Below are 21,792 nucleotides of genomic sequence, written 5' to 3' on the forward strand. Positions count from 1 at the left end.
CCCATCCCACCTTTGTCTTGTGAAATCCAAGGAACTTCAAAGTTCCACTGGGTCTGGAATGACTTTTCTCCCCAGATCCTTGCCTGATCCACACCCAGACTCCCTAAAATAAGTCAACACTGCAATAAAAGGAATGGATGTTAAATTTTTAGGAAGGACTTCTGATTGGGTCTTAGGCTTAAGGTCTCCTTCCCTAATGATACCCACATCCTGGGCTGAACCAGAGCCAAATGGTACAGAAGCAGGTGAAGGGCAGTAATCACTTCAGAAGGACCCTGTCACCCCTCTCTGATTCAGCAATATCCACAAATCTTTAAGTTGAGATGTCAGAGGAATGAGCCAGTTTGGGGAAGCAAGTGTTGCTTCCTTAATCTCAAAGATACCTTCACCTTGCCTCCCAAAGTAGGGGCCCTGGCTCTTTTAACCTTTTGAGACTTGCATCAAGGAGGAAACTGATTTCTTTAGTACTTGCCTCCCCTCAACCCCCCAATCAAATCAGGCCCCTTCCCTCCCTTCCTCTTCCACCACAGGAAGAATTCCCCCTTCCCAGGATGGGGTTAGGTGAAGGAGTAGCCCTGTCTCTCTCTGTGCCCTGAGAGGGAAGGGAGGGATTCTGGGTTGCTCCTCATGGCCCAGATTCACACATCCCCATCTCCACTTTCCCATTTATTCCATCCTTTCCACCAGGAACAGATTTTCCATCCACTCTGTGCTATGTATCCTGGGAACCTCCAATAATTTGGGATGGTAAGATTTTTACTCCCAGGACAGGGGGAGGGGATGTCTTCCCACTGTAGAATGTAGAAGTAGGATTGTGGTCAGACTTAATTTGAGGCATCTAGGGAAGACAAGAATTCATATTTGCGAAGGAAAAAGGAAACAAATAGGGGCAAAATAAAAAAAAAAAAAAACATGAATAATGGAGTCAGGACGATGTTGCACAAAATGCAGAGAAACCAAGAAAGGGGTGGGGAGTTAGTGTGTTAAATGTGCTATTAAGAACTTAATTTTATTAAAATTATTATTACTTAAAGATCCTGCCTCTTTTCTGCTCCAACAAAGTGTGTGTGTGTGTGTGTGTGTGTGTGTGTGTGTGTCTTTAGTGAAGAGGGCAGGGAAAACAACTTGAGGAGTGGGTTCTGACTACATTTTGGTTTCCTCCCTTGTCTTTCTGTGGGGACCCCTTGTCTCCCAATGGGATTTTGCTCTCTCTCACTCCCCCCCCCCTTCTTTCTTTCTCTCCTTGCCCTCCCTTTAGACGGCTAAGTAGTTAATGGTCCTCATCAGCTTTCTTCCCAATTCCAACCTGTAGAGAAGACTTTAATGTACCAAAAGACATTTGGACACAGTGAGCCCTATCTTCCAGACACCTGGTCCAGCTTCTTCCAGGATCCCTTCAGGGACACAAGATTGACTACTTGGGGGAGAAACAGAAGGAGATGGAGCACAGTGATTAATCCCACGTGCACCAAAGCTGTCAGCGCACCTTTTTATTATTGAGGAAAAAAGTGTCCTGCCTCCTGAACTTCCTTCCCCCTAAAGATAAGGGCCTAGGTTTTCCATCTGGCTCCTTTTCCCTCCTTGCCATCTCCAGCTGGGGTTTAAGGTGCCTGGCCCCCTGGAACCCTCTTCTCTACTCCTCCCACTGCTGTATAGGTGACCTCAGCTCTTGGCACCAATGCCCAGGGCACCAGATGGTTCCTGCCAACGCTGTTTCCTTTGTCTTGCCTTCTAGGTCCCCTTCCCTCCTCCCTCCCACCTGCCCTGAGGGTTGGCAGAGGGGAGGGTGGGCACCTCCCCGCCTCCTTGGCACCATCCCCAGACCATAGGACTCCAGAGACAGCTGGCACTGGGGGACAGCAGGCTCAAGGGGAGGAAGACAAAGGCTGGGGGCTTCAAAGAAAAGACTTTAGGGAGGGGTCTTGAACTAGACAGAGAAGGAAGGATGCCGAAGACCCATGGGTGGGTGGGAGGAGAGGGGGAAGGGACAAATACAAGGGAAGAGCAACAGGTGGCCCTTGTTACAAAACAGTTTTATTGGTTGGATCTTGTGGGAGTGGGGCACTGCTGGGAGGGTTCAAGGGAACACAGCAAAAAAAGCAGGCAACAGAATCCTGGATTCCTAGGTAAATGAGAGCAAAGTGCTTAGGGCCAGCTGATCTCAAAGGGCACAGAAATATCCCAGAAGCTTGTTAATCTTGTGTAGAGGAAGGGGACATACAGAAATAATAGGGAAGGGGTGTGAAATTAGGTTATAGAAACTCCCCTAACAGTCCAAGAAAGTGGTCAGTCACAGACCAAGAATGCCTTTCTAGACACTTGGGTCCCCCCCTCATTTTGTAGGGCTGAGACTCATGGGGAAAGTATGATAAGAAATTCAGATCAAACAAGAGAAGCTTCAGGACATGGTACTCGGGTCACTGGCTGGCTTCAGAGGCTGATACAGCAAGCCTTCTTCTCTTCAGATCCCAGCTCTTGGCCAGGCTGAGCACTGCCCAGAGTGATCGCATTGGCACGGGCATTGTTCTGCCGCTGCTTGGACACCTTGGTGAAGATCTCTGGGAAGGCAAAGAGTGGAGGTCAAAGCTCGGATCATTCACCTTTATCTAATTCCCTTTCTGGAGCACTAGGAGCAGCAGGATTTGAAAGGAAGTTAGTTTAAGAAACAGGAGGATTTGCTGCATTCTATTTCTGGAAGCTACAGGGATCAAGATTGCCGAGTTCTTCCCCCAGCTAAAAGGCAAATTGTGAGAAGAATGGGTTAGAGGAAATTCCCTAAGGAAAAGGAAAGGGAGAGAGAAATGGAGGGACGACAGAGAGCTGGAAAGAAAGAGACAAAGGCAAGTTTTGAGAAGAACAGGCCAGAGCAAACTTCTTAGGAGAAAGGAAAGAAATACAAATGTGAAGAGAGAGACAGAGACAGAGACAAAGAGAAATTACAAGCCCTAAAAGCTGAGTGTAGCAGGGGATTGGGCTGAGATTTTGGTGATATACAGGAGGAATACAGCTATCTGAATTGCTAGAGACCCAATCAAGCAAAGTCCTGAGAGCAGGCAGTGGGAAAGGATGGTAGCCTTAGAGACATACAAAGAATCATACGAACCTTTAAGGACAGTTTCGAAGGCCAGCTCAACATTAGTGGAGTCAAGAGCTGAGGTTTCAAGAAACAGAAGTCCATTATTTTCTGATACAAAAAAGGAAATCAGTAATTGGTATTAATATTGATAATAAGAGGAAAGCCTTGAAAACTCTTAACAACAACCCCAGTGAAAGTAACTTGTCAGGACAGTGAGAACATTGATAAAAAAACTTATCAGTGGGGGACTAGACATGAGAAAAATGATGTTTAAATCTTAAATGAATCCCTATGTTATCAGAGATTCTTCTGTGAATCTGTTCAAATGTTAATGTATCACTAAATAGCTTTGAATGAATGTTTTTGTTAACAATATCAATGTCACACATTTTCCTTAGATACTAGTGTATCATAAAGTAAACTTTCCCAAAGAGATCTTCCTGAAACAAAGATCTGGCTCATTGCACAAGACTGCCCCTCTAGCACTCTTCAATTCAGCCAGACTAGCCTTCTTTCCCTTCCTCACTCACTCCATCTCCTCTCCCCACACCTTTGTAGTAGCTGTCTCCTCTTCCTGAAATCTGCTTCTTTCTTACCAACGACCCTAGAGCCCTTCTTTTTCCTTAAGGTGCACCTCAGAAAGCATCTTCTGCACATAGCTTTTACTAATTCTCTATGCCTATTCTCTCAGCTTTTAATTTTCTCCCCTCTCAGGGTACCTTGTATTTAAATACTGTGTGTGTGTGTGTGTGTGTGTGTGTGTGTGTGTACACATATATAGATATTTTTAAACTTTATATTGGGCAGCTAAGTGATGCAGTGGAGAGAGTACGAGGCCTGAAGTTAGGAAGATTCATCTAATCTAATCCTCAATCTAAGGTACGAGGCCTGAAGTTAGGAAGATTCATCTAATCTAAGCCTCAGACACTTACTAACTGTGTGACCCTGGGTAAGCCATTTAACCTTGTCTGCCTCAGTTTTCCCATCTGCAAAAGGAGCTTGAGAAGGAAATAGTAAACCACTGCAGCATCTCTTCCAAGAAAACTCCACATAGGGTCATGAAGAAGTTGGATACAACTGAAAAATTGATTCAACAACAACATAAAGGTTTATATTTATGCTACATGAATATTTTACACGTGTTTGTGGTCTCTTCCATTAGCATGTAAGCTCATTACAATTAGAGAGATGATTTCATTCTTTATACTTGTATCCCTAACATTTAGAACAGTGTTTGGCACATAGGAGACACTTAATAGATACTTGATAGATTGATCATGTCACTCTCCTACAAACTCTAGTGGCTCTCAATTATCTGTACTATTAAATACAAACTACTACATTTGTTTTTTTTTAAGTCCCACGCAATCTGGTCCCAAATCCCCAACACTTAATACAATGGTTTTCCTGTTGTTGTTTATTATTGTTCAGTCATGTCTGACTCTTTGTTACCCTTTGGGGTTTTCTGGCAAAGACACTGGACTGGTTTATCACTTTCTTTTCCAGTTCATTTTTCAGATGAGGAAACTAAGGAAAACAGGGTTAAGTGACTTGCCCAGGACCACAGAGTTAATGAGTATCTAAGGCCAGATTTGAACTCAGGAAGAATTCAGGCCCAGCACTCTGTACCCTATGGGCCACCTAGCTGCCCCTTCCCATGTAGTAAGTGCTTAATAAATGTTTCATTCATTTATTCAACCTACATCTCCAGCCTCATTATATATTAGTCCTGCACTCCATGGTTCAACCAAAATATCCTTCTTACTGTATCTCACACTGCACTCCTCGGCTCCAACTGTTTCCCCATAGCTAGAATACACTCTTTCCATTCTTTTGTCTCTTTCACGATTCAGCTCAATCACCATTTTTTATAGGTACTTTCCTGACCCCAAAATACTAATAGGGAATTCTTGATCATTTTTGGCATCATGAATCCCTTTGGCAGGCTGGTGAAGCCTAGGGATGGATCTCTTCTCATAATAGTATTTTTAAATGCACAAAATAAAAATACGTAGGAGTACAAAGGACACTAATTATATTGAAATATATACATTTAAGGGGCACATAGGTGGCGCAGTGATTAGAGCACCCGCCCTGAAGTCTGGAGGACCTGAGTTCAAATCTGTTCTCAGACACTTAACATTTCCTGGCTGTGTGACTGACCCTGGGCAAGTCACTTAACCCCAATCGCCTCAGCAAAAAGAAAAAAGAAATATATATTTAAAAAACAAATTCACAAACTCTAAGTTAAGAATTCCTGAATGAACATCTGCCTCCCCAAACTATATGGTGTTTATTTTGTGTGCGTGTGTATACCTTACAAAAATGCATGTGTACATATGTATCTGTTGATTGATTATTTCACTTTTCAGGAATGAGCCGGCAGAGCATAAATTTGGCAGGACTGTCAGGGGCTACAGGCTTATACTACTGTGTGACCCCTCACTAAGTTTGAGGGAGCAGAACAACTTTTCTAACTGCAGTGACTTGGGAGGGGCTTGGACCAGGACATGGAAGAAGTTCCCCATTGAGGCAGTCACAGATCCCTGAGAACTGGAGTAACTTAGAATGTGGAAGTGGGAGAACCAGGGCCAAGAGACTAGAAATGGCCTCAAATAAAGCCCAGCAGAGCCCCAGGGCTCGGCCCTCACCAGCAAACATGCGAGCCTCGTCCGTGGGCACCTCTCTAGCGTGGTTCAGGTCGCTCTTATTGCCCACCAGCATGACCACGATGGTAGCCTCTGCATGGTCATAGAGCTCCTTCAGCCAGCGCTCCACCACAGCATAGGTCTGGTGTTTGGTTAGATCAAATACCAGCAAAGCCCCGACTGCCCCTCTGTAATACCTAGGAGAGAGAGGGGGAGAGGGAATCATAATTAGGGTATCCCCAAACACACAGAGAAATATGGTGGTATTGGGCCGAAGCAGGTAGACTGTCATTCAGGAGGATTTGAGTTCAAATTCTGAGTAAGTGACTTACCTATTCTCAGCTTCAGTTTGTACATCTGGGAAATGGGGCTAATAACAACATCTATCTCACAAGGTTTTGTGAGGATCAAATGACATAATAATGTAAAAGTGTTTTATAAACCCTAAAACACAATTTGATGTTAGCAATTTTTTTTTTAACCTGACCTGTGATATTACTGGTATAGGAAACCACCAGATGAGGAAACTCCTAACAATGCAGCTGGGCAGCTGCTCTATAAATTGTAATTTTAATTACTTAGATCACTGTGTCAAAGGCAAGATTTGAACTTAGCCAATCAAAGATTGACTCTCTATCTGCATACCATGCTGCATTTCAAATAAATGTCAGTTACTGCAATTTGAAGTTTTCATCTTGGAAATTCAACATTTTAATTCAACAAACATATATCAGTGCAGTCGGGTTATTAAAGACAATCAAGGTTAAGTAATTTGCCCAGGGTCATACAGCTGGTAAATGGCTGACACTGGATTTGAACTTACCGTCCTCCTGACTTCATAGTTCCACTGTACCACCTAACTGCCCCCAATCAGTCTATTTTTTTTTTTGAGTCACTCCCCCCACTTTTTTCATTTAATGTAAAGATAGTTTTCAATATTCACTTTTTAAGATTTTGATTTCCAAATTTCTTCTCCCTTCTTCCCTCCTCTTCCCCCCAGATGGCAAACAATCTGATACAAGTTATACATATACAATTAGATTAAATGTTTCTACATTAGTCCATTAGTCATGCTGTGAAAGAAGAGTCAGTATAAAAAGAGAAAGGAAAAACAAAACAAAACAAAAAAACAATAGAATTGATGAGGTTGAGAAGGGGGACCCCAAAGTCCCAGACCAGTGTTGCAAAATGTCTCAAAAGAATTTGTAGGCTTGAACCCATCTCTTAGTCAAGGGGCAAAGTTTATTAAAAGCAATGTGACACCATTAATGAGGGAACTGAATTGTAAGAGAATCCAGTTAAGAGACTGAAGCTGCACTTATATAGCTTTCAATCATACATATATTAATTCCATGATCCGAGACTAGGAAGTAATCTCCAGATGAATTAAGGGTGGTCTTCAGAAAGATTGGATATGCTCATTTTCCAGGGGCAGATTCCAAAGCCAGAAGACCAAGGACTCATTAGAAAGAAGCCCCGAGGTCAGGGGACCCCAAAATCACATTACATCAGAATTAATATACTTCAATTTGCATTTCGACTCCATAGTTTTTTCTCTGGTTGTGGATGGCTTATTCATCACAAAGTCTTTTCAATTGTCATGGACTATTGTATCGCTCAGGTGTTTTATAGTTAATCATCACACAATGTTGCTGCTAGTGCATGCCCTGTTTTCCTGGTTCTGCTCATTTCACTTTGCATTAGTTTTTCTAAAATCTGCCTGCTCACCATTTCTTAGAGGACCGTAGCATTCTATTACATTTATATACCACAATTAGTTCAGCCATTTCCCAATTGATAAATATCTTCACAATTTCCAATTCCTTGTTACTACAAAAAGAGCTGCAACAAATATTTTTGTATATGTGTCAGTCACCTTACTTTTTTTTATAACAGCTTTTCATGTTTCAAAATACATGCAAAGATAGTTTTCATCAACCATTCTTGCAAAACTTTGTGTTCCATAGTTTTAGTAATCTTTCTTACCAGATAGTTAAGTGATGGGAATACAAAGACAAAAAATGAATCCCTGCTCTCAAGTAGTTTGAATTCTTCTTGCGGTATGGCTACAATATTTACCCATATATAGATATACACATTCACAGATAGCTAAATTCAATATCATTTGAGGCCTGAGAGAAAACTTAACAACTAGATAGGTCAGGAAAGGCTTCTCCATCTTCTCCACTTTCTCACTTATCTTTAATCTCCCCTGCTGTGTACAAACATGCCCATCTCTTCCCCCATCCCCACTACCTATTATCCCATATCTCTCTTTCCTTCTGTGATTAAATTCCTTGAGAAGACTGTCTACAATCAATGCTTCCACCTCTTTTCTTCTCACTCTCTTTTTAACTCTCCTATTTAGCTTCTGACCATCATTCAACTGAAACTATCCTTCTTAAAACGACCAGCAATGTCTCTTTAAGAAAAAAATTACTTATCTGTCCATTTATTTATTTATTTGGAGGCAACTGGGGTGAAGTAACTTGCCCAGAGTCACACAACCACTAAATTTTTGAGGTCAAATTTGAATTCAGGTCCTCCTAACTCCTGAGCTGGTGCTCTACCACTGAGCCACCTAGCTGTCCCTCAGCAGTTTCTTAACTGAAAAAAATCTAACAGCCTTTTCTTCAATTCTCAACCTTCTTGTCCTCTCTGCAGCCATTGACTCTGTCGATCACCCTTTTCTCCAGGTTTCCATGACATTCCTCTATCCTGATTTTTCTCCTTCTATCTGACTACTTCTCAGCCTCCTTACTGAATTTTCATCCAGATCACTCTCACTAAAGGAAGAGGTCCTACAGCATTCTGTCCTGGGATTCTTCTTTTCTCTCTTTATACTATTTTATTTGGGAATGGATTCAATCATCATCTCTGATCTATTTGTCCAATTCTAATCTCTTTTATAACCTCCAGACTCCCATTTCCATCTGCCTTTCTAAGATCTCAAACTGGATATCCTGTAGATCTCTTGAACTAAAAACATGTCCACAACTACTCATTATTTTTCCTCCTTAAGTCCTCCCCTCTTCCTAACTTTCCTGTAACTGGGAATGGAAAGTTCCACCATGCTTCCAATCACCTGGATTTACAATCCTGGGAGCCATCCTCAATCCCTCATTCTATCTTACGTCCAAAAGGCCTGTCAGTTCTGCCTTCACAAGTCCCAAATGTGCCCCCTTCCCTCCTCTGATGTTGTCACCATTTTGGTAGCAGCCCCCACACCTCATGCTTATACTATTACACTAACCTGCTGCTTGGTCCTTCTGCTTCAAGTCTGTCCACCTCTTAGCTGTAAATTCCTAACTAGTCCTTTGACTAAGTCATCCTGTTCAATAATCCTCAGTGGTTCCCTCTCACCTCCAAGATCAAATAAAATATCTCCTTGAGGGCAGGAACCATCCTTTGCCTTTTTTTGGATTCTCAGTCCATAGGATAGTGTTTGGCACAAAGTAGGTGCTTAAAAAATGCATACTGTGGTGCAGCAGTGGATAGAGCACCAGCCCTGAAGTCAGGAGGATCTGAGTTCAAATCTGGTCTCAGACACTTAACACTATCTGGTCACTTAACCCCAATTGCCTCAGCAAATTAAAAAAAAAAAAAAAAAAGCTTATTGACTGCCTGATTTTTAATTATCTGAGCTGAGCCTTGAGAGAATACAAGTGATCTAAGAGACAAAAATTAAAAGGGAGTGAATTTGGCGGGGTCGGGTAGGCAGCAGTGGATTGAGCACAGGCCTTTGAGTCAGGAGGATCTGAATGCAAGTCTAGCCTTCACATATTTACTAGACATATGATCCTGGGCAAGTCACTTAACTCTGCCTCCAAAGAATAAAAATTAAAAAAAAAAAAAAAAAAAAGAGAGTGAATTTTAAGCAAATGAAAAAGCTATGCTCATAAATGGAAGCTAAGGCACAGAGTTCATTCAAAAGCTCCTAAGTAATCCTGTGTGATTAGATTCCAGATTTTGTGAAAGGAAGTAACATGAAATAAAGCTGAAAAGTTGGGTTTAAGTTATACAGAGAAGGGCATTACATGCCCAACTGAGGAGTTCATATGTTATTCTAGAGGCAATGGGGAGCCACTAGAGGTTTTTGAGCAAGGGAGTAGCTCCCCTTTAGATGTTGTCTTCCCCCATTAGATGTAAACACCTTGAGGTGGGACTATCTGTTTGCTTATATATGTATTTCCAGCACTTACTATAATGCCTAACATATATTAAACTCTTAATAAATGTTCTGCCTATTTATCTGGAAGGAGATTGAAGGCAGCTAGGTGATGCAGTACATAGAACACTGGACCTGGAGTCAGGCAGATGTTAGTACAATTTTGCCCTCATATTTATCAGTTATATGACCCTAGGCAAATCACTTAAATTCTATCTGCCTCAGTTTCCTTATATGAAGTAGTAGCACCTATTTCCCAGGATTGTTGAGAGAATAAAGTGAGATAATGTTAATAAAGTGCTTTGCAAACATTAAATCATTACACAAATGCTAGCTATGACTAAGAATAGTAATAAATGGATAGATTATATTTTTATAGTGATTAACCACTTCATGAAATATGCTCAGGCAAACTCTAAACTTCTGAAAAGTTACGCGGTTGCTAAAGTTTTGTAAAAGAAGTATTTCACAAGACACAGACTTCCCGCCTGGATCCATTCAGACCAAGGCAGAGACTGAAAGCATAGTACTGAAAAAGTAGTGGCTGCATCAGTTGGACAATGGCTAGATAAGTTATGAATGTTACGGGCTATTATTGTTCTGTAAGAAATGACCAGCAGGATGATTTCAGAAAGGCCTGGAGAGACTTACATGAACTGATGCTAAATGAAATGAGCAGAATCAGGAGATCAGTATACAAGGAAACAACAAGACTATAGGATGGTTTGTTCTGACCCGACGTGGCTCTCTTCAACAATGACGTGATTCAAAGCAGTTCCAGTTGTTCAGTGATGAAGAGAGCCATCTCCACCCTGAGAGAGGACCGTGGCAAGTGAATGTGGATCATAACATAACATTCTAACTTCTTTTGTTGTTGTTTGATTGAATTTTATTTTCTTCCTTTTTTTTTTTTCTTTTTGATCTGATTTTTCTTGTGCAGCAAGATAACTGTATAAATGTTTGCCTATATTTGATTTACATGTATATTTACATTCATTAATTAACATATTATTAATTAATGATTAACATATATTGGATTACTTGCCATCTAGGGTAAGGGGTAGAAAAAAGAGAAGGGAAATTGGAATACAAACTTTTGTAAGAGTCAATGGTAAAAAATTATCTTTCATATGTTTTGAAAATAAAAAGCTTTAATAAATTTTTTTTGAAAAAGAGTAGTAGCTAGCATCAAGAAGCCAAGGATTTTACCTAACTACCCTCAAAGGTATTGCAATCACACATTGCTAAACATATTAGAGACACTAAGACTAGAACAAAAATTTCAGTGATGTCAACATAGGTGACACGACATTTGGATGAGAACTGTGTGGACCTATTAATGTGTACTTTAGAGTTTCCAAGGTGGAGAGACTGCAGATGCTAACAACCAAGAAAGATGCTAGAAGAAGGTAATCCCCAACTACAACTTGGAACAGAACTGTCAGAAATAGATGTTCAAATTTGTTGTCTAGATTTTGAACAAGAGGTTGGTTTAGTTTTTCTTCATGGATACGGTTGTGGAAAGACCAAACAATTCTCCTATTTTATAGGATAGCCTCAGAAACTAGTGGGAGTCCTATAAAGACAATTTGCCATAATCACTTTTACTATAAGTGAATTAGTTGGACTCCCTGATGGGCAGGAAGAGATTGATAGTCACTTATTGCAAAGGATTTCAAGCAAAAAAGCTATGAGGTTTTTTTTTTTCCCTTCTTACTGAGGCAATTGGGGTTAAGTGACAGCTAGGAAGTGTTAAGTGTCTGAAGCCATATTTGAACTCAGGTCCTCCTGACTTCAGGGCTTTTGCTCTATCCACTGCACCAACTAACTGCTCCTACCTATCAAAGAGTGACTCAGAAATAGTATTTCAAATGAAGCAGTATATTGTAATTCAGCAACCAGTCCACAGAGGGGTAGAGGGCTGAAACACCTTTCCTGCCTAGATGTTCAGTGATAAATAGTCTTAAGCTATAGCTATGATATATCATAGATAGGGAGAAAGGGAGAGAGACAAAGAGATAGAGACAGAGACACAGAGAGAGAGAGCAAGAGAGAAAAATATGTATTTTACCTATCCCCATCTTATATCTATATCAATATATATTACTACACAGAGTAATAGGCTAGCCAGCTTGTAGTGTCTATGCATTCAGTTTTAGGGATGCAGTATAGTTATCCCTTCTACATCATGGAGAGTTTATAATCTGGAAAATCTGCATAAAAATTTCTGACTCTCCCTTCAAATACTAGAGAAGAAGCCTGAATTTTTTCTTTTTCTTTTATGAGATTTTACAGTACCTTATTTTAAAATTTGGTAGTAGACTCTGTGTCATCTTTGGCTCCTACAAAACTCCCATCTAATTTCTTATATTGACCCATAACAAACACACACACACACACACACACACACACACACACACACATATTTATCTCCTGCTAATTGGTCTCCCTGCTTTTAGTCTCTCCTCACTCCAGTTCATCCTCTATTCAGATGTCAAATTAACTTCCAATTAATCTTCTGACCATGTCACAAATCCAGGGACTTCTTATCACCACCAGGATCAAATATAAAATTCTTTGCTAATTACATCCCTTCATCACCCGATCCCTTCCCAACTTTTCCAGTCTTCTTTTTTGGAGGCAATCAGGATCAAGCAGGGTCACATAGCTAGTAAATGTCTGAGGATGGATTTGAACACCAGTCCTCCCAACTTTAGGCTGGTGCTCTGTCTACTGTGCGATCTAATTGACCCCCAAAATCTTCTTATTCCTTACTCACCCCCATGTATTCTGAAGTCCAATAACACTGACCTCCTTGCTGTTTCTTAAAACAAAATAGTTCATTTCTCAACTCGTCATTACTACTGGCAGAACCCTATGTCTGGATTGTTCTTCCTCCTCACTTCTGCCTCCTGGCAATCCCCAATCCCCTTTAATGTTACATCATTAATTTATCCTGTATTTATCTTGTTTGTAAGAAGTTATTTTTATCTTGTCTCCTCCTTAGATCTTGACCTCCTTGAGAGTAAACACTGTCATTTGCCTTTCTTTGTATCCCCACTGCTTAGCAGAGTTGCTTGGCACATAGTAGGTGCTTAATAAATGCTTTTTGATTAAATCTGGTTTCAGACACTTAACACTTCCTAGCTGTTGGACAAGTCACTTAAGCCCAATTGCCTCCCCCCCAAAGCCCCCTAAAACCCAACAATAAATAAATGCCCTTTAATTTGACTTTTCTATGTACTAGTATGTTGCTATCTTGTTCTTGTGTTATTACTGCATTGATGTATTTTGCTGACTACGCCTATTTGCTTATATGGATATGCACACATGTACTATTGTTAACACATGCATATAATATGTCTGGCATCTGGGATTACTAAAGTTCTATCTAGAATTTGGGACTATGGACAAATATGCCCAAATGTGCTGCGGTTGATTTGCCAAGGATAGTAAATGTTTAACTAGGAGAGTATAAGAGAGATGGTTCTTGAAAGCCCAGAACCTAATCACAGAAAAGAAGCTGATAACAACTTGTTAAACTAACTAAAAATGAAGCTATGCCAGGTGATCTCTGTCTGAGGTAGGACCAAGTTCTTTGAGCGAATAATAAGCCACACCCCTGGGCAACTTTTAAAGGTAAATCCAGATTGAAGCCAAAGAGGAACCCAGCTCATGGAATGAGATAAGGGAAGTGCATGAAAAGCCATGGAGCTGAGATTGGTAGTTTGGGAAGAAGCAGTCAAAAGTATGGGGGTCAACATCCTGAGAGGGAAGGAAAATTTGGGGTTAATTAGTTATGTATAGTATCAAAATAGATGCTGAATGACAAATGTGGATGACAAATATTTGGAAGAATTACATGTTTAACCTTTATTGGATTGTTTGCTGTCTAGAGGAGGGGGAAAAGGAGGGAGAAAAATTCGGAGCGCAAGGTTTTGAAGGGATAAATTTTGAAAATATCTTTGCATGTATTTTATTTTTTGTTTGCCTTTTACAGTAGTTTTTTATTTTTCAAGAGACATGCAAACCATGAAAATTGTAGAAATATGTATAAAAGAATTGCACATGTTTATCATATATTGGATTACTTGCTGTCTAAGGGAGGGAGTAGGAGAAAGGAGGAAAAAAATTTGGAACACAGAGGTGAATGTTGAGAATTATCTTTGCAAGTATTTTGAAAATAAAAAGCTTTAATAAAAAAAATACATGCAAAGACGGTTTTCAACATTCACGCTTGAAAAACCTTGCATTCCCTTTGCATGTATTTTGAAAAATAAGCTATTATTATTTTTTTTTAAAAAGATGCTGAAATTGTCCCTAATTTAAAGACCACAATTTAGTAATCTTTATCTCCTTTCTCCCCTGGCCATGAGGAAAGTCTATTTACCTTCTTTCTTTTAAAGATTTACTTTGTCTTTATAAATAGAATTAACTACAGGTCTTTGGTAGTCTGGATTTGCTTGTTGGAAACAAAGTTGAAAGGGGAAGCACCCCTAGAAAAGAAAGTAAGACCTGAGTCTCTGCTTAGAAGCTCAGAACTTAAAAAAAAATGAAAAGAAAAAAAAAAAACAAGAAAAAATTACAGAGCAGAGAAGGAACATATGAGAAACCCATCTAAGCAATAATGTATAGTACGATATATGTGAAGATAAGGGCAAATAGGAGCAGTTGAGCAACTCTACTCACTATGTTTTTCTACTGCTGCTACGTAGATAGAAGCAATTGTTATAGTTCATTTCATTTCATTCTCTCGTTTCCCTATTCCTAAACATAGTCTCCTATGTGTTTCTCCCTTGCTTCCATCCCTCAAAGACCCAAGACTCACGCTGAAGTGATGGCACGGTATCGTTCCAGCCCAGCTGTGTCCCAGATTTGGGCTTTGACAGCAGCTGTTCCTAGCAGCACAGTTCGAGTAGAAAATTCCACCCCGATGGTTGTCCGACTGTCATGGCTAAACTCATTTCGTGTGAATCTTGACAACAGGTTGGTCTTTCCCACTCCAGATTCCCCTATCAGCACCACTGGAAAGAGACATTGAAGAGAATTGTTTGCTGTTGTTTTTAAAATTTTTAATGGTATTTTATATTTCCAAACACAAATACACATTTAGTTTTCAACATTCACCTTTGCAAAACTTTGTGTTCCAAATTTTTCTTCCTCTCCCCCCCACCTCCCCCTCACTTCAGGGCAGCAAGCAATCTGCTATAGGATAAACTAACTACCTACTAGGCAAAGAGTGAACAGCCAGTTATTTTCTTTCTGTATCTCTGCTTTTTCTTGGTCTTTTCCTGAGTATTTCAGTTAGTGTCTCTCTCTGCCTTTGAGTCTCTTTCTCTGTTCTATGCTACTTTCCTTTTTTTTCTATCTCTGCAGGGTTATAACTATCTTGGAGCATTTGGGGATGGGATGGCCCAAGATCTATTTGTGGTATTCCTAAGCACGCTTTAACTCTCCTGTCTTTATTATAAATGACTCCTATCCAAAGCCTGCCTCACTGTCTGTGAATCGCCTGTCTCTGTGACAGAACAAAGCCCTAAACGCTTTACAGGAAGACTGAGACTACACTTAAGTTCTAGAGATACTATAGTCTTATCCATGACAAAGAGGGACTTTTAGTCTGATTGTCAAGTGAGGATTCTCTCTCTCTCTTAATATAATAATAGGTTTTTATTTTTCAAGAAAATATACAAAGATTCAACTTTCAAAACCTTGTATTCCAAATTTCTCCTCCTTCCTCCCCTACACAACAATTCATCCAATATAGGTTACACACCTGCAGTTCTTCTAAACATATTTCCACATTTACCATGTTGCACAAGAAAAATCAGATCAAAAGGGGGTAAAAATGGGAGGAAAAAAAAAACAAGAAAGCAAACAACAAAAAAAGGTGAAAATACTATGTTGTGATCCATATTCAGTCTCCATAGTTCTCTCTCTGGGTGCAGATGGCTCTCTCCATCACAAGTCTATTGGAAATGGCCTAAATCATCTCATTGTTGAAAAGAGCCACGTCCATCACAGTTGATCATTGTATAATCTTGCTATTGCCATGTACAATGTTCTATTGCTTCTGCTCATTTCACTTAGCATCAGTTCATGTAAGTCTCTCCAGGCCTTTCTGAAATCAGCCTGCTAACTGTTTCTTACAGAACAATAATATTCCATATTCATATACCAATAATATCCCAACATTCATATACCATAACTTATTTAGCCCTTCCCCAACCGATGGGCATCCACTCAGTTTCCAGTTTCTTTTCACTATTAAAAGAGCTGCCACAAACATTTTTGCACATGTGGGTCCCTTTTCCCTTTTTTATGATCTCTTTGGGATGGATACAGGTCCAGTAGAGACACTGCTGGATCAAAGGGTATGCAGAGTTTGATAGGAGGGCTCTCTTCTGATAGGTTAAAGATAAGTCAGAGAGGGGACCAGAGGAGCAGAGAGAGAAGGAGAAGATTGGACTAGAGAGAAGGTGCTGAACGCAGAGCTAAGGCATTTCCTAGTGTGTGTTGGGGGTCTAAGTCTGAATCTTCTAATACCTTTGACTGGGTTTAGAGAAAATCACGGGGGGAGGATGTCTAATTTTTCAAAAGAATGTATAGTAAGCAAATTAGGAGAACAAGGGATAGTCCACCTCTCACAGCTGTGAAGGAAGAAATTTATGGCCAAAGAAGTACCAGAGAACATTATAAAATGGATGATTTTGATTATATTAAATCGAAAGCTTTTGTACAAACAAAACCAATGTAGCCAAGATTGGAAGGGAAGTAGAAAATTAGGGAAAAAAATTTTTTTAATTAAAGCTTTTTATTTTCAAAACATATGCATAGATAATTTCAACATTCATCCTTGCAAAACCTTGTGTTAAAATTTTTTCTCACTCCCTTCTGTGTAACTCCTTCCTCTAGACAGCAAGTAATCTAATATATGTTAAATATATGCAGTTCTTCCATACATATTTCCACAATTGTCATGTTGCACAAGAAAAATCAGCTCAAAAAGGGGAAAAATGAGAAAGAAAACAAAATACAAGCAAACAACAATAAAAAAGGTGAAAATACTATGTTGTGATCCACACTCAGTCCCCACAGTCCTCTCTCTGGGTGTAGATGGTTCTCTTCATCACAAAACCATTGGAAATGGCCTGAATCATCTCACTCTTGAAAAGAGCCAAGTCCATCAGAACTGGTCATCTTATAATCTTCTTGTTGCTGTATAGAATGTTCTCTTGGTTCTATTCACTTCACTTAGCCTCAGTTCATATAAGTCTCTCCAAGCCTCTTTGAAATCATCCTGCTAATCCTGAACATTTCATCCTGAAATCATCCTGCTAATCATTTCTTACAGATTGGGAAAAAATTTTTACATCCAAGCACTCTGATAATTGCCTCATTTCTAAAATATTTAGAGAATTTCTAAGAACGCAAACTATTCTTCAACTGACAAATAATCAAAGATATCAACAGATAATTTTCAGACAAAGAAATGTCATTTCTAGTCATATGAAAAAATGCTCTAAATCACTATTGATTAGAGAATGCAAATTCAAACAACTCTGAGGTACCGCTATCAGCCTCTCAGTTTGGCTAAAATGACAGAAAAATATAAGGATGAATGTTGGAGGGGATGTGGAAAAACTAGGTCACTAATACATTGCTGGTGGAGTTGTGAATTGATTCAACCATTCTGGAGAGTGATCTAGAACTATGCCCAAAGGGCTATCAAACTGTGCATATCCTTTGATCCGGCAGTGTCTCTAATGGACCTGAATCCCAAAGAGATCATAAAAAAGGGAAAAGGACCCACATGTACAAAATGTTTGTGGCAGCCCTTCTTGTAGTGACAAGAAACTGGAAACTGAGTGGATGCCCATGAATTGGAGAATTAAATTATGGTATATGAATGTTACAGAATATCATTGTTCTGTAAGAAATGACCAGCAGGATGATTTCAGAAAGGTCTGGAGAAACTTACACGAACTGACGCTGAGTGAAATGAACAGAACCAGGAAATTATTGTACACACCAACAACAAGATTGTAATGGACTTGGCTTTTTCCAACAATGAGATGATTCAGACCAGTTCCAATAGATTTGTGATGGAAAAAGCCATCTACACCCATAGAGAGAACTGTGGGGACTGAGTGTGGATTACAACATGGTATTTACACATTTTGTTGTTGTTGTTGTTGTTGGCTTTTTTTTTCTTTCTCATTTTTTCCCCCTTTTTGATCTACTTTTTCTTGTACAACATGATAACTGTGGAAATATGTTTAATTTAGAAGAACTGCACCTTTAATGTATATTGGATTACATGCTATCTAGGGAATGAGAGTGGGGAGAAGGGAGGGAGAAAATTTTGTAACACAAGGTTTTACAAAGGTGAATGTTGAAAATATCTTTGCAAGTATCTTGAAAATAAAAAGTTATTAGTAAAATTTTAAAATAAATAAATAAAATATTGTATAGTACATTTGAACCTGTGTATATATTTTATTTTTCTTTCTTTTTGGAGACAATTGGGGTTAAGTAACTTCTCAGGGTCACACAGCTAATATGTACCCGAGACTGGATTTGAATTCAGATCCTCCAGACTCCAGGGTTCGTGCTCTACCAACCTCACCTGTTTCTTAATTATTAGCACCATTTAGGTGTGGCTATTTATGCCTGCTTGCACTTGTGTATATATAGAGAAAGGAAAGAGTACAATGTGTGCTCTTTTATATGTGTGTGTGTGCATATATGTGTTCACATACACACACATGCTAGTATGGTCTCAGAATTTAACCAACCAACATTTATTCAGTGCTTGGTATTATTTACAGTATTTGAACTGAAAGAGACCCAAAGATCATCTGCTTCATTTTAAAGATACAGATAACTATGAGAAGTACTGGAATTTAAATGATTTATCAAATCACACAGCAAATTAGGAGTAAGATCAGAAATTAAAGCTGGGTTCTTTGATGCTACTTAGCAAAAAGAATGCTGGATTTTAAAAATTAGTATCTCATTTTACAGATAAGGAAATTTAGGTGTGCAGAGATTAAGTGACTGACTCACAGTAATACAGCCAGTGCAAATCTGAGAATGTATTAGAATTCAGGTCTTCCAGGTCCAGGACTCTTATCTTCACTGCTACCTAACTGCCTCTTATTTTACATATTATGTGACCTCTACATGTATGTATGTGAGGGTACGAGGCTTGCATGTATTTGCAGAGTTGTGCATATATGCATTCATATGTCTGTATACATATGGATAGTCATGTGTGTTTGTAGGCAGGTCTACATTTAAGAATCTCCATGTATATAAGGATTCTGGGTCCTTCTGTCTGTTTTACTCTGTGTGAGTCTCTGTCCCTGTTCCTTACCCTAAGCTAAATTATCCTTCCCAAAGGGAAGGGCTCCTCTTTCCCTTTCCGGGGCATCAGATCACTATTGCTCCTCACCTTTTCTTTCCCACCCCCACCTTTCTCAGGAAAAAAGGGGTGCAGCTTCCCCTAGCTCCTGGGTAAATACCCTACTGCCCTCTAGGGAATTTGAGCCAGAATAAGGGTTGGGTCTGGGAGAGGCTGGGTGGGTGGGGTGGACTGGGGAAGCTGAGTCTTACAATGTACACCCTGCCCTGAAGGGAGAGTAGGGTGTAAGAGAAGGAAATCAAAAAGGATGGTCACTCATGCAAACAGGGAAAGAGTGGGACAGAATCTGCACAAATGGTTTTGAGAGGGCCAAGAGGAATAAGCAACAGGAGAGAAGTGGGAAGCCCAGAACTCCGATGCCCTTGTTTCTCCAGGGTGAGAATCCCCAGCAGCTAGCACAGTGCCTGGTATATAGTGGGTGATTAATAAATGCTGATTAGAAGCTCACTCGCAAAGTCTGAAGATCATACACTTAAAGATTAGCTAACCTAATTCCTTTCTTTACATATAAGGAAATAGGCCAAAAAATGTCACAGGGCTGATAAACTAAGAGTCCTAGTTCTTTTCATTACATCATCATTGTTGCTGTTGGTCATTTAGACTGCTAAGAAGCTGTAATGAGTTGCCATTTCCTTCTCTAGATCATTTTACAGAGGAGGAAACTGAGGCAAACAGGTGAAGTCACATAGCTAGTAAGTGTCTGAGATCACATTTGAACTCAGGTATTCCTGACTCCATGCCTAGTACGCTCCACTAAACTCTATCAACTTTCTAATAAGCCTCTTTCCTTAATAGGGAAATGCAGGGTCATTTCTATTGCAACACAAAATAAGGAGACCCACCCTCTTTTATCCCTTTATTCCTTTCCAATCTTCCCTACCCCAGATTCCTTTCTTTCTTTGGGGTAAGGGGGACCTCAGTGAGCAGAGGAGTTCTAAAGTCTTACCTCCATTACTTAACTACAGATTGTGGGGCAGAGGTATGTGGCTAGATTTTTTTTCTGATTATAAATCCCATTATTAAGAAACTACTATCATTATAACTAAAAACAGACAAATAGATGCAGGAACCGTCTCTGCTTCTTGTCATGTAGAGCCCTTTATCATCTGGTAGAATGACTGGCTGGGGGAGAGGGGCCCTCAGTGCTGAGACCAAGGGTCTCTTATTGCAGTCTTCTTAGTGTCTAAGTCTCTCTTTCTCAGTATCTCAGTTTCCCCCATAACTCCCGACTCACCCTTGAAGACAAAGTTATAATCCTCTTCTGCTCCGTTTCCCATCTTGGTCCCGCATCGAGTGTGTGAGTATGTGCGGTTGGAGTGAGGGGTGGGTGGGTAGAAAATGGGGTTAGGGCGTTGGTTCTGTGCCCCTCAACCCTCTGCTCTCTGGAGGACTTGACTTGATCCTCTTCTCATTGGGGATAGTTGGCCTTTGCAGTGGAAAAGGAACGAGGGCAAGCTCGCTCACTACTGGTGGGCTGGGGAATCTCAACTACTTAGAAAGAGGACGGGTCACAAGGAGAGGACGGAAGCAACAAGGAACAGGAAGAGCCAGGTGACTGGAGACCTGGGGCCCAGGTGGGTGGAGAGAGCGATGACGTCACGACAGGTTGGACAGGTTGGGTGTCTCTCAGGCCCTGGCCCTGGGTGGGGAGCAGGACAGATTTCCCAAGACAGGTTGGGGAGGAAAATAGGACCCTGGAGACTGAACACTAAATTAGCATCAATAGGCTTTCCTGATCTTTAGTAGAGCTACTTAACCCTTGGTTTTAAGTTTGTAACAACCACATGGGGAAAACAAAGAAACCTGTCCCCATAATGCAGAAGCAGCCGGAGCAGCAAGCTAAAGGGGAGTGTGGGAGCATTTGCAGTGAAGAAGGGTTGTCGGTGTGGGCTGGAAGCTTATAATCTAGAAACACTTGCTGCTCTGGAACAGCAAGGAGAAGCTTCAAGTTAGCCAGGTATAGTTGCCATAGTAATAACCCCTCCCAGGGAGCCCAGGGCAGTTGGCTGGACAGCCCTCAGGAGGTGGGGCTGGGATTCAGGGCTCTACCCATTTTGGGAAACAGGATTTTTTACAGGATTGGTGGCATGGGGGCCAGGTGGTTTGGTGGTGGGGACTCTGGAAGGCCAACTGAGAACTCTGAATTATAGAGCAAGCAATAGGTAAGACCATTGAGAAAAGTGAAGAGCAAGGTAGAGAGACAGACTAAGGTAGCTAAAAAAGAAACAGGTGCTGCAAGGTAGTGTACACATGTGTGCACAAGTGAGTTAGGGGAGGATTTGGAGCTGAGGCAGTGTAGCCTGAGGCCTCTGATCAACCTCTGGCCTGGACCTTAAGTTATCTGGACTCCAGGGCATCCCCTTCTCTGGCTGAGACTTCCTTTCCAGCCCCATACTCTTGACAGTACATTTGAAAACAGCTTGCAGATTCCAAGTTAAGAATGGATACATCTTTGTGTTGGGAGTGGGAAGGC

At 40.4% G+C, this 21,792-nt stretch overlaps 1 protein-coding gene across 1 annotated transcript; it reads right to left on the bottom strand.

Moving 5' to 3' along the window:
* Window positions 1-2,014: 2,014 nt before the first annotated feature.
* RAB25 (RAB25, member RAS oncogene family) lies at window positions 2,015-21,008 on the bottom strand. The gene is made up of 5 exons (XM_051993837.1): window positions 20,554-21,008; window positions 14,721-14,916; window positions 5,728-5,921; window positions 3,104-3,184; window positions 2,015-2,558 (listed from the first exon to the last, which is right to left on the bottom strand). Exons 1-5 carry the CDS (start codon window positions 20,594-20,596, stop codon window positions 2,431-2,433), a joined length of 642 nt encoding a protein of 213 aa, XP_051849797.1. The 5' UTR covers window positions 20,597-21,008; the 3' UTR covers window positions 2,015-2,430.
* Window positions 21,009-21,792: the final 784 nt, after the last annotated feature.

Source organism: Antechinus flavipes, chromosome 4 (assembly GCF_016432865.1).
Source record: "Antechinus flavipes isolate AdamAnt ecotype Samford, QLD, Australia chromosome 4, AdamAnt_v2, whole genome shotgun sequence".
NCBI lineage: Eukaryota > Metazoa > Chordata > Mammalia > Dasyuromorphia > Dasyuridae > Antechinus > Antechinus flavipes.